This window comes from Phyllobates terribilis, unplaced genomic scaffold (assembly GCF_046119375.1).
Source record: "Phyllobates terribilis strain yellow unplaced genomic scaffold, ASM4611937v1 Scaffold_1__5_contigs__length_1240528914, whole genome shotgun sequence".
Classification (NCBI taxonomy): Eukaryota; Metazoa; Chordata; class Amphibia; order Anura; family Dendrobatidae; genus Phyllobates; species Phyllobates terribilis.
In genome coordinates this window covers 1,012,606,471-1,012,619,355 of record NW_027362761.1, presented here as the reverse complement: position 1 = coordinate 1,012,619,355, position 12,885 = coordinate 1,012,606,471, and the positions used below count along the sequence as shown (strand labels likewise).

The 12,885-nt window shown below is 42.1% G+C and overlaps 1 protein-coding gene across 4 annotated transcripts in view; it reads left to right on the top strand.

The window, feature by feature from the left end:
• PALLD (palladin, cytoskeletal associated protein) overlaps positions 1-12,885 on the top strand; it is a 542,838-nt gene that overhangs the window by 418,846 nt on the left and 111,107 nt on the right. The window contains exon 2 of one of the 4 annotated variants that reach the window (XM_073644176.1): positions 2,463-2,562. The exons of the other annotated variants lie outside the window; for them this stretch is intronic. Coding sequence (XP_073500277.1) covers positions 2,486-2,562 — 77 coding nt within the window. The 5' untranslated portion in view covers positions 2,463-2,485. The remainder of the gene's footprint in view (positions 1-2,462; positions 2,563-12,885) is intronic. 4 annotated transcript variants of the gene reach the window in all.

The following is a 12,885-nucleotide window of genomic DNA, read 5'->3' as shown; positions in this document are numbered from 1 at the left end:
TTGGAAGTGCTTGCTTGCCGTCTAGCTGTAGTGGCCTCCGAGGGGTATTGCACATCCGCCTCCTATTCAATTCAATTCAATTGGAAGCGGTTGTGTAGTACCCTGCAGCGGCCACTACAGCTAGACGGCCAAGCACTGCAAGCAAGTACCGGCGGCACCGATAGTAGCTGATTGGCGGGGGTGCCGGGTGTGGGACCCCAGCCGATCAAACATTGATGCCCTACGGATAGGGCATCAATGAAAAAGTAGTGGACAACTTCTTTAAGTAAAAAAAAAAAATGTCCCCAAGGAATTGAGCAACTCCTTTAAGACAATGCATGACTTTACGGCCTGCAATACTTTATCCCCGAAGAGGCGCTGCAGATAGAGTGCTTTCCTGACAGCTCCTGCACCATAGATGACAGTGGAGTTCCCAGCGCAGATCCCATCAGCTACAGGTGTGAGAGAGGACTGGACATGGTGTTTGCAGACCTGATTGTTATAGGTCAATGTATATCTGAATATATCAGGCATTAACTAACTAACTCCGTAGTTCTGATAGCTAATGAATTCTGTACAGCATCTGACATTCAGAGAAACCCATGTGGGTCAATAGAAGCACAAGTAGTCCATATTGTCGGGATCATGTAGGATATGATGTCTGCCTAGTAAGTATGAGGTATTATGTCTTCTACATAGGTATATTGCTTACAGCTTGTCACTATGGGTTGTATACGGCAATCCTGTAGATAGATCCATTGTACCTACTGGACAATGTAGTGACCATGCTACAGGCTTGTGATTGTAGGATGTAGCCGGCAGGATACTCACAGGCATGCAGTAAGGAGCCTGTTATGGCGATAAGCTGGCACAATATCAGGTGCCCGGCTCTGCCCCCTGAGCTGGGTCATAGCTGCTTAGAGGCTCCCAGACTGGAGATGGCCTGGGGCAGCTCAGGTTCACGCTGTGGCTAGGAACATTTGTTTAAAATTGGGTTTTGCAGACAAAAATACTGAAAGTTTCCTGGCAGAAGGAATGTATTCTTAAGGAACGCTGGGAAGGAAAATGAAGGAGACGGCCTTCTAATGATGTGTTTACAGAAACTTGGAGAGAAGACTTGAAGGGTTGGATTTTGGAAGGAGACCAGCATATGCTTAGACAGCATGCTAAACTAGGGGCTTATACCTGAACCATGACTTTAAGGGGTACCGTATTTAATTGGGGGTGGGGGTTGCAGGAAATGTGCTGTCAGTGAAGGCTTTCTGATTGTATTTGTTTCTAGTTATGTGGACAGTAGTGTGTCATATCTGTGCAGCTTATTGCTAAACTGAAGCTTAGTGGAATGGATGTAAGCTGTAGGTTGTAGTTGTAGTACTTGCTAAGTCAGAGCCGCTCATGCGTTGGTGAGTAGAGAACTCCATGAGGTAAGGAGACTTTTAGGCCTACCGTCCAGTGATCACAAATTACTGACCTGGCCGATGGACCGGAGTCTTACAGATTGTTTTTCCAATCTCTAGCCTTAAGGTTAGAACCATGTCTACTCTCATTATCCATGACCTTTGATGTGGAGAAGATGGAGGAAAAAAACTCTCCATCTTCTCCATTGTCAGTCTGTCTGTGGAAATTGGACTGCTTTTGGATGTCAGACAGACTGTCAAGGAAAAAATTTGGACATGTGCATGATCCCATAGAATAACATTGGTCCGAGGGCGATCTGATGTTTTGTCAAATCACACTCGGCTCAAAAATACGGTCATCTGCATAAACCCTAAAACCAACTGCCTGATATTGTATAGGCCCCAATTGTTCTGTCAAACGTCTCCGACTCACCAAGTCTTGGACTCTACCAGACGTTTTTGGTGTCGTGGTATTTGGCATTAGCAGACGCTACCTTCAGTCCTTTAATTTAATGAGTGGTATTGTTGCACAAGTGCATTACTTAGCCTGGGTACCCATGACCCTGTCCGTTGTGAAAACTGCTTAGATACTTCCTTTAACCCATTTTTCCTGTTTCCAAATTGTAGAATTCCCTATTCATTGCTGCCTATTCTATCCCACCCCAGTTACCATTGTAATGAGATAATCAATGTTATTCACTTACATGGACCTTAACCACTTTGTACTATATACTTCTTTAAAAGCAGATCTGTTTTACAATGGTATCTCCCTACATTATGCAATATATTTCTTAGACCTGATGAGGTTGGTGTACCAAGTTTGAAAATCCATGTCAGAATGGTTGTTCAAATGAAAATGAGCATTTTCTCATAAAGCACTCATTTTAATATTAGTCGGGAAAACTTTCACAAAGTATTATACAACCATTCAGACATGAATTTTTAAAGCATATACACCAGCCCCATCAGGTATAAAACAACTATTTAAAAATGCATATAGTTTGTATTGTAAACTCTGGTGACAGATCCTCTGTAATCCCTTCCTAATAGTGGTCAATGAATGCGGTGAGCAAGCCCGATAAACAGGAGCAGGCATCCTGGAGACTCCGATGGCTGCAGTTGGCGTTTCCCTGTTTTTTAAAGCCTTGGACATAAATAAGCTTGTCACTACGGTGACATTGTTCTGGTAATGCCTAACCCAACTGTTTCTTACTATAGACGCTCTCAAAACATTTGTGCAGATTAGTCCAACGGGTCTCAGACTATTCAGTGTTGTGTTGTGGATCTACATTGTTCCACTTCTTCAGATGTTGTATTATGGAGGTAGTCACCGCCTGTGACTCACATAGTGTGCAAGCAATGCAGACACAAAACTGATGACATAATGATTGTGTATGCAGTGTGATGACTCTCACACTCTGTCCAGACTATCACATTCTACAGATTAGCCTCCTCCTGATTAGCCAGGTCATTGCTTGGTTCCTAGGCCATCATGCTGTGTGTCACCACCATACCAGACTCCTGTTACAAATAAACTTGACTTTTTTTCCCCTGTAAAGCAGATCAATGCTAACCTGCTGATATCATGCACTGTAGTTTCTCACTTTTAAGGCTATGTTCACACATGTTGGGTTTTTCAGCGTTTTTTGCTGCAGATTTTTATGCAAATTTTCAGCTGCTTTTTGCAGTATCAGCAGTGTCTATGGGAAACCAGAATTCTCTGTCCACACATCATGGGGTTTTTTGTTGCGTAGTTTGTGGCTTGGTTGGATTTTTGGAAAATAGAGCATGTCACTTCTTTCAGCGTTTTTTTACCCATAGGAAGTAATGGGTTGTGAAAATAATGCTGAAGAAACGCACCAAAATTTGCATCAGCGTTTTTGATGGCAAAATAGAATGGGGTTCTTTTTTTTTCAAAGAACTTTATGCACATGCGTAAATAGAGACAGAAGGACAGTGGAAAAAAAGCTGAAAAAAACACAGAAAAACCTGCATTTTTAACGCAACTTATTTCCTGCCAGAGATTAGGTTTTGCTGCAGATTTGTGACGCTGAAAAACCCAACATGTGTGAACATAGACTAATGCTGCATGCCCACGATGCGTTTTTTAAGCGTTTCCGCACTGGCAATTCCACTGCAGAAACGCTTAAAAAACGCTTGTTAGTAGGTCTGCAATGTTCCCCAATGATAATCCGCATGTGCTGTGCACATGCTGCGGAAATTTCCGCTGCGGATTAGCATTGCGGAAAAATCCGCAGCACTACCAATTATTTTGCGTAAGTGCAGCGTTTTTGCCGCCATTTACTTGCATTGAATCGCTTAATATCCGCATGACTACAATGTGCACATGCGGATATTAAGCGATTCAATGTGCGGATGGTACCCGGGTCTGGAGAAGAGGAGACTCTCCTCCAGACTCGGGTACTATAGTACCTGTTAAAAAAAAAAAAAGATTTTAAAACAAAAAATAAACATTATATTCACCTTTTGATGGCCCCCGGTCTCCTGTACGATGTGTCCTGGCTTCCCGGCAGCTCGCGATGGTCTAAAAGGACATTCCATGACGTCATTTAGTCATGTGACAGGTCACGCGACCGCCGACATTAGCGGTCGCGTGACCTGTCACATGACTAAATGACGTCATGGAAGGTCCTTTTAGATCACCGCGAGCCGCCCAACACACCGGACGCATCGGATAAGGAGACCGGGGGCCATCAGAAGTTGAGTATAATGTTTATTTTTTATTTTTTGCCATTCTTTTTAACTGTAACTTGGTCACACTATATAAATCCATGTCGGTTGCATGGATTTATATAGTGTGACCAAGTTGTCAAGCACTTTTCCAAGTGATGCTCAAAATCGCTTGGAAAAGTGCTTGACAACCCGCATGCGAAATCGCATGTGAAAAACGCGGGACATACGCTTGTCCCTGGCAGGAAAACGCATGTACAATCCGCATGTACAATCCACATGCTTTTTTTTCTGCCAGGGAGATGCAGAAACGCACAGGAAAAATCCGGAGCATTTCTGCATTGTGGGCACATAGCCTAAGGGTACATACTCATTTGAGAGAAAAACGGATGCGTGCAATCCAATAAAAAATCAGATTGCACGCTGACCAATGTTATTCTATGAGTTACAGCTCATCTGTGATTTTTTTTCTCAGCTGAAATCTGACTGAGAAATGAGGATGAGACTCGCCAATGCAAATCAATGGGTGCGAGAAAAAAAACGGATGGCATATGGACCATCCGTATGTCATCCGATTTTTACGGATGCTTTACAATTCTGTATCATAGAGCACTGTAAATGGTCCTGTAAATGATTGTAGAATAATAGTTGAAGAGAAAAAAACGCATTGCATACGGATGCTAGGTGTGAAAAATCACATTGTCCTCTCATGAAAATCGCATGACACTTGCCCGATTTTTCGGTCCAGATATCGGAACGTTTTTTTTCACACATATGGGTATGAGCCCTAAGGCTCATGCTCACAAGCTGCCAGGTCTGAGTTGAATGAATCTATAATGCCACACCTATTGGGCTTCACTGTCCTGGGTCAATATGGGATCCACTATAAGAGCAATATAGATGTTTTTTCTATTATTTTTAAATGGAGTGAAACTTGCATTGCTCCATTAGACACTTTGCATCTAGGGGAGAATATTCCTATAATACTTTGTGGCAATACAATAAGTCACCTTGGCTCCATATTGTCTAGGCATAAGGTCTTTGTGACTTTCACTTATGTAGTAAATTAAGAATTTCTCTTATTAAGAAGGTATCTTATTTAATATTCTTTAAGCTTTGAACAAACTCTTCTTCAGAAACAAACACACCAATGTCTGACATTATCGTGGCTGACTTGGTTCCCAGCTCGAAGTGCGTAGTAGAATGACACAATAAATAAAGATATGTTGTTAATAATAAGAGAGATTCTTGCTGCCTATATGAACTAGTGAAAAAAAACAAACGTTTCGGCCTACATGGCTTTCATCAGTGTAATCCGACCGCTTATGAAGATCAGTGAAACCGGGGGATGGGCTGGACTCTATGTCCCTCTATGTCCCTGAGGGCAGACACTGGAACCAGCAGTGGACACTGCGTTCGAGCCCCACACGGTATTGGCAGGTGACACAGGTCTTACTGACCTTTCACCTTTGAAACATAGAGTCCAGCCCATCCCCCGGTTTCACTGATCTTCATAAGCGGTCGGATTACACTGAAGAATGCCTTGTAGGCCTAAACGTTTTTTGTTTTCCTGGCCGAGGTTTTTCTCAGTCTTCAACAGAAATTGACATGCTGCGCCTCGTAAGGCCGCGCCGCCGGTGAGTTTACGCGGCATCAAGTAGAAGCACAGTGGGCATGGGATTTCTATAAATCACATCCACTGTGCTTGTACTGTACAAGGCAGTGTTTTAAATGCAGCGCAGGTGAGAGGCATCCAAAACGCTGCTATTACTGTTCGTGGGCTCGCAGCCTAATAGTCCAGTGTGTCCCGTTGCACAAATGCCAGGTACCCTCTAATTAAAGTTTCCATCAGATTAGGGCTATGCTCATACACTTCAACATCTAGTGAAAGCCAGGTATGAGGACAGTGCGAGTACACTAAATTTGCTCATTTTGTTTTAGATAATTGTTGGCCAATCTCTCCCAGATATGTGAACACTCGGTTAAGTGTTCATGCGTTCTCTATAACAGGGTTCCCCAACTCCAGTCCTCAAGGCCCACCAACAGGTCATGTTTTCAGGATTTCCTTAGTATTGCACAGGTGATGTAACTATTGCCTGTGCTGATGATGGAATTATCACCTGTGCAATACTAAGGAAATCCTGAAAACATGACCTGTTGGTGGGCCTTGAGGACTGGAGTTGGGGAACCCTGCTCTATAAGAACAGAGTAAGCCGCTGCCAGGGTCTCATGCAATATGTTAACAAAAGGTTGGGGTAGTTGAATTTTAACTGTCTGACCGTTCTCTCCCCCGACACTAACTGTCTAGGAGAGTCGGGAGACCTCCATACACATTAGATGGTCGGCCGACACTACAGAAATTGACAGAGTTCTGACGACTATAATCTAATCTGTATGGGACCCTTTAGAGAAAAAAATTGAGATCTTTGAATATAGTGCAAAACACAAGCTTTTTTCCTATATTTCTTCAGCTAAACCTGTATGTGTCTTATTATCTCGAACATGTATTTCCCAATACTTATCTATTAATTTTTGTAAATAATATGAGTGAAAATTTACCACTTACATGGATAGCATTTCTCTTTCTTGGGTTGCTTTGCTTTGAGCTAGCTGTTCCTTCACGTCATGATCAGCTTTTCATGACTCGTGTATGTCCAGCAAAGTCTGATCTTTCATGATTGGAATCTATACTATACAAAATTGTTGAAGGTTGCAGCAATTACTTAAGGAATATTTTCAGTTTTCGAGAATACAAAAGTAAATAAAAATCTAGGAATTTCCTTCTGACAGAAATGCGGTAAGTCCCTTGGGACTTAATCACCAGTCAGCATAATGAGAAGCGTCATCACTCTTTTAATGGTACAGCTAATGATATTCATCACTTTATTCCGTAGACACAACATAGTCGAGATGTTTACAGCGTACTTGAAGACGCAGGAAAGTGGCCGTGTCCTATTGTCCTGGGTCACTGCTCAGATATTTGTGACATTCCAAGACAATGACTGGACTTGACTCGTTCTCCTCGTCTTAAATGCCTTTTACTTGTGGCAATCATCATGTAAAATCATTATATTTAGTCTCCAAATCATTGTCTACGATAGACATGAGCAGGAATAGCTTATTTGGATTTTGCGCTTTATATCCCCTCATATAACTATCGATAGTAGAGGAGACAAGAACAGGAAAGAACTGATCCGAAAGGTCCTATGGAGAAATATAAGATTATTGTTACATGTAAACTCATGGGTTGAACTTAAAACTTTATCGTTGAACGACATCTGTAAACGGAGGCTTAGCTGGAGCTTCTTATTGTTACTATTGTTACTATGTAGTTTATTTTGCGATGCTCTCTGCTTCATATTAGGGGACACGACATTAAAAAAAGCAGGACATGGGGGGTGGAGGGGTGGACTTTACAAAATGTATAGTTTTCATGATGATGGAGTAGTTCTAAAAGGTAGGGAAGAAGTAATGTAACTGTGTAGTGAATAGTTAGGATGGGGGGGAGATCAGTAATACAGTTGGGAAAGTGGGTTTTTAGAAGTGATAAAATGTTATAAAGGTGTAAAGGTAAGGGCAAGTCTGAAGAAAATCATAGGGCAACTTGGGAGTGATCTAACAGCCTGGCATGGATCGATAGTAAGAGAAAATGATCGTAAACAGCCAAAGATATGTGGATAAACTCAGAAAGCGTTTGATCTTACCATAGATTTAGGCAGGACACACAGCATTTCAATTATTGTACCTTAGGCTGCATTCACATGTTGGTGTGCAGGCCGATTTACTGCCCATTGAATATGCCCTATTCTGATCCTCAATATCTGATATGCTTTGAGTTTTCCGGATCTCATTTTCGGATCCCTGATTTTACTAGATGTCTGAAGAGATCCATTCTGCTTAATGTGTCCATGTGCTGTCCGATACTCAGGACATTCCATACAGATGTGTGAGTGCAGGCTTCTGTCACAGCAAACAGCTTTTCCTACATAATCTGCTCTCATTGATGTAGGGCCTCTGACACACTTGTATTGCAGCATTTTTAAAGCTTTGTTTAAATCACCATGACTTCTTTGTGTTTTTATGACTTTTCAAGCATTTTTGGTGGCATTTTGAGTATGTAACATTTTAAACATTTATTAGTTTTGGAAGTCCTATAGAGAAGTCGGTGAGAAAAAAAGCCATACTCAGAACATGCTGCATGCCACCGAATCAAGAAACTCTACAAAATGGCAAAAATGTAAACACTGATGTGGTGATATCTTAGGATAAAGTGGGTAAAGTGAAGAACTGCACACCAACTGGCACAGAAGAATGCTTCAAGCACGATTTAATATTAGTCTATCATGTCCATGATTCACACCCACATGTGGGATATACCAGAGTGTTTCCTGGTTTTGCCTTCTGGGGAAGCCCATCCCGAACCTGGATCCTAATGTATGGCCACTGGCCAAATTTAATGCATATGATGAAGAGTGTCCTACAGGAAACGTAGCTATACACTCCTGTACCTATTGCGGTGTGAGTAATGAACATAAGAAACTAATGATGTTTTTGTTCCTTCCCTTACCCGTTACATTCTGATTAGGGCGAAATGGTCAGCTCCATAGGAACTAGTACTCACCACAACCTACACAATACTCTATGGGAGGGCAGCCCACTCTGCCCTTAATTTATCTTCTTAGGATAAGTTACCAGTATAAAATAGGTGGTGTCCAACACCCAGCATCGAACACCCGATTTCAGCTCTGAAGGTGACCAAATGAAAACAGCAATATGAGCTCGCACAAGTCTATTTAATGTATAGCTGCTGTTGTCGAAAATTGCAGCTCAACTCCCATTCAGGTGATCTGTAAGTATTGGATCCACATAGATCTGATATGGATGACCTAGCCTAAAGTCCCCCATAAGGCCGAATGGGCTGTCGGCCCAATGATGCTTTGGCCAATTGTTCATCCTAGAGGCATCTTCGCCGATCGCTCCTGTGTTCTGTATGAGACTGCTGCTCGCTTACATGTCATCTGACGGCTTATCTCTGGGAAAACATGACTGATCGACATCTTCCCAAACCCATTGTTATCTGCGGGTTCGGCCGACATAAGTTTGTGTTTGGAGGCCTTAAGAATCAGCATCATAAAACTGGAAAACCCCTTTACAAAATTATGTGAACCCTGCATGTTTGATCTCAAAAAGTAAGTAAAAAAAATATGAAAAAGGCAGCACAGCCATGATGTACATGGTGGCTGAGTGTAGCGTACGAGTTCCCTTTATAACTAGAGTCTGTGAGGATAGAGGCCGTGGGTCTAATGAAGAAAATCCTGCATGAGGTGCATCTTGGCTTGTGGATGCTGCACAGCAGAATATCTCATTACCTATGGTTTGGAAACCACCATGTAGAGTTTCTATAGATATTGCTGGAGCAGACGTGTGTGTTGGGGAGTTTTCATATAAACATATTACTAATTCCGCTTTCCTGGCCCTTTAACCTTCTCTTATTTTGACAGTTTATAACTGGGATATTGCTCCATGGACACCGGTGACATTTCTGCAGCGCGCACAGCTACCTTTTATGGCTCTCACATTAGAGATTTGTTCAGCATTGTGCCCTTTTAAGCTAGTCTGCTTGATGAACTGGATTTCTTGTTTTTATTCGGGCTCAATCATTGTTACAGCAAGAGACACTTGACAGTCCCTGGTGTCAATACCGTCTTTCCAAGTCCCAGGCTTATAGCGCTCTTATCCGGTACTGCTGTACATAGTGTTGTGAATCAGTAAGAATCTAATATTATCTATGGCCGTGATAAAGCTGGATGATGATCTCTGTGACAGCTATATTGTCCTCGCTTTTTTAGAATTAGAACTAATAGCTGCTTGTGTAGCATTTTTTACAATTTTAATAGGAAGGGTCAATTTTATATGTGGAGAATGGAGTCCTGTCTTCTTCTGCTGTGAATTGAGAGGTGTTTTCAAAGCTCCAATAAAAATGAATAGAGAATAATCTACATTCACAGTGGTGTGAGATAGAGCCCCTTTCTTGAGATCGATGCAGGTCCTACATCTCAGACCCGTACCTATCAGACTAAGGGTCCATGCACACAACTGTTTTCTCTCCATCCAAGAAAATATGTCCAATTATTCTGATCAGTTTGATCAGAGTGGCATTCATTTTTCTTAGAGGTGGAGAGAAAAAAGTTTCTACACCATTCTCCATGAAAATAGAGCCCGATGTTTTTCATGGACCCATAGATTTGCACTGCTGATTTTGATGAGGCACTCGGATCAAAATCGGACATTATTTTTTGCAGAGCCCCGTAGAATAATATGGGTATGAGTGCTATCCGTAAAGTCCACTGATTGCACTTGTCCGATATCATCGGTCATGTACGCCGAGCCCTAAGAGTGATTATTATTGTGATATGGTGCCTAATGAACCATGACACAATGTGTTCTACGCATATCTCCATATAAAATCGGGCCATGTGAAGGGACAGTTGAGCCCCATAAAAGTCTGTGAGTGCTTCAGAGGTTATATAGCCATGTGCGCGAGTTTCATAGTCGCCCTTCTGTGCAGTGCTGGGTCCATGGGATGAACATGTGCCGATTTGCATCCACTTTGACTAACTTGGTTACTTCACCTGAAAAATCATGGCATGGAGAGTTATTTTAGATTAAGAATGTAAAAAGATTTGCTGGGGCTTACCACATCATCCATATAAATACAGAGGCATGAATCAGACCGTGGTCGTCACTCAGCCTTCCTTTGTGTTCAGGGTAAGAACATTATATGCCCTTTAATTACAGGCATATGTAAGTATAAACCAATACTTTGTCATTATATGCTGCCACATACCTGTGGTTGTTACTTAAGCCGTTTTAAAGAGAAAGAAACACTTATTGAAAAGGAATGATCCCTTAATCCTGCCACAACAGTGCATCCTGGCTGTTACCTCAGATGGCCTTGTTTGCTCGGTGCACAACCTCCTGGTCGCTCTCAGGCTTCTCAGTTAGGATATTTTGTGCCATTATTACCTTGTAATAATAGATTGGTGACCATTTGTTACGTTGACATAAGACAACGCGGCCTGTTATTCTGTGAAGAATGCCTACTACTTGTTCACTAGACTACAAGGCGTCATACTGCCGATATTACTAGATGGTTGTGGTTATAAAACGTGTGGGGAGACACCATACCGTTGGGCAGCACGGTGGCTCAGTGGTTAGCACTGCAGCCTTGCAGCGCTGGGGTCCTGGGTTCATATCCCACCAAGGACAACATCTGCAAGGAGTTTGTGGGTTTCCTCCAGGTTCTCCGGTTTCCTCCCACACTCCAAAGACATACTGATAGGGAATCTAGTTTGTGAGCCCCATTGGGGACAGCAATGATAATTTATGTAAAGCGCTGCAGAATATGATAGCGCTATGTAAAAATAAAGATTATTATTATTATAACCAGTAATGCTCCCTATTGTCCATATCAATGTCACTGTATAGTGAAGTCTTTTCTCCCAAGAGACTAGATGGATATGGAAAGTTCCAGCCACTTAGATCAAACAAATAAGGACTGTTCACATCATGTTTTTATCTGTGTATGCTGGGATGCTCCTGATGTACCAGCGAAACATGTCCATAGGCTTCATTCACCAGGCTGAGGCTAAAACAATTAATAGCACAGGAGACAACGTTATTCCATCCCACTGTATCTAGCAAAAGAATACATATTTTATAACAATGGAAGGCCATGAGTTACAGGCCTGTATTGAATGGAAAGCTTGGGAAGCTAACGTGACCTCAGTGAAAACAGGCAAGTGTAGAGCCGCCTGCAGAGCATGTATCCTGGGAGAGGATTTGCTCCTCCTGGCACAGAAGGTGCTCAACCGGACCTTCTCAACGTATCACCCAATGAGGACTAGCAGGACCACTGTGTAATTAGCTGGATCACATACACCCCACCTACATGCACTCTGCTCTCTATTTTCCTTCAATGTCACCGAGAGACCCCTCTCCGGCAATTAGTCAGTGAACTCTCATGCTGCTCTTGGGAGAAGCACACATCACAGCAACTTCCCTCTGACCTGCACTGAAGCCTCCATTGCCATTCCTTCCCCTGCATAACATGTCTTTTTTTCTGTTATTGCCATTCATTGCCATCATCGATAGGCTAAAGAGGCTCAAAACTTTCATGATTTCCTGTGTTTAGCCTTCATGTAGTTGTTTTATGGCTCATAATTGATTCCCTGCCTAGGAAAGCTTAGCGACCCATCTGTCTTCACCTTCTCAATGGTGTTTAGTTTCAATGCCAGGCACATTGACATCGTGCAGTGATGGCACCACCAGTTGGTACAATGGGGAGGTGTTGGGGAGGGTTTAGTGACCACAGACACTAGCTTGGCTTGGGACCACCCAGTTGGCAATTGCAACCTAATTTTCTTAAAGACTAAAAGTTGATCTTCTTATCAATGCAAAGTCAATCAATTCTAATAAAGTTTTTATTTCACACATTTAAGTATACTTTCCAAAGTTGTTACTAAATAAATATAATCAGAGTTTGTGTGTTACTGGAAGGGTTGTGACTTGTGAGAATTGCTGGTTGACAGATAACAACTATCTAAAATTATTAACTATCCACTTTCTTTGCTTGGAACAAATTAGAAAAACAAGGGTGAGGTAACGATATAATTAAAATGATCATCGGGGCCAATTGTGTCATCTAACACCTTGAGCGAGTGAGTATTTCTTCATCCCCACACCCTTTGTATTTTTGAATGAGGGAACTCTTACTCAGATGAACTATAATTGCTAATTTTAAGATTGTTGATGTCAG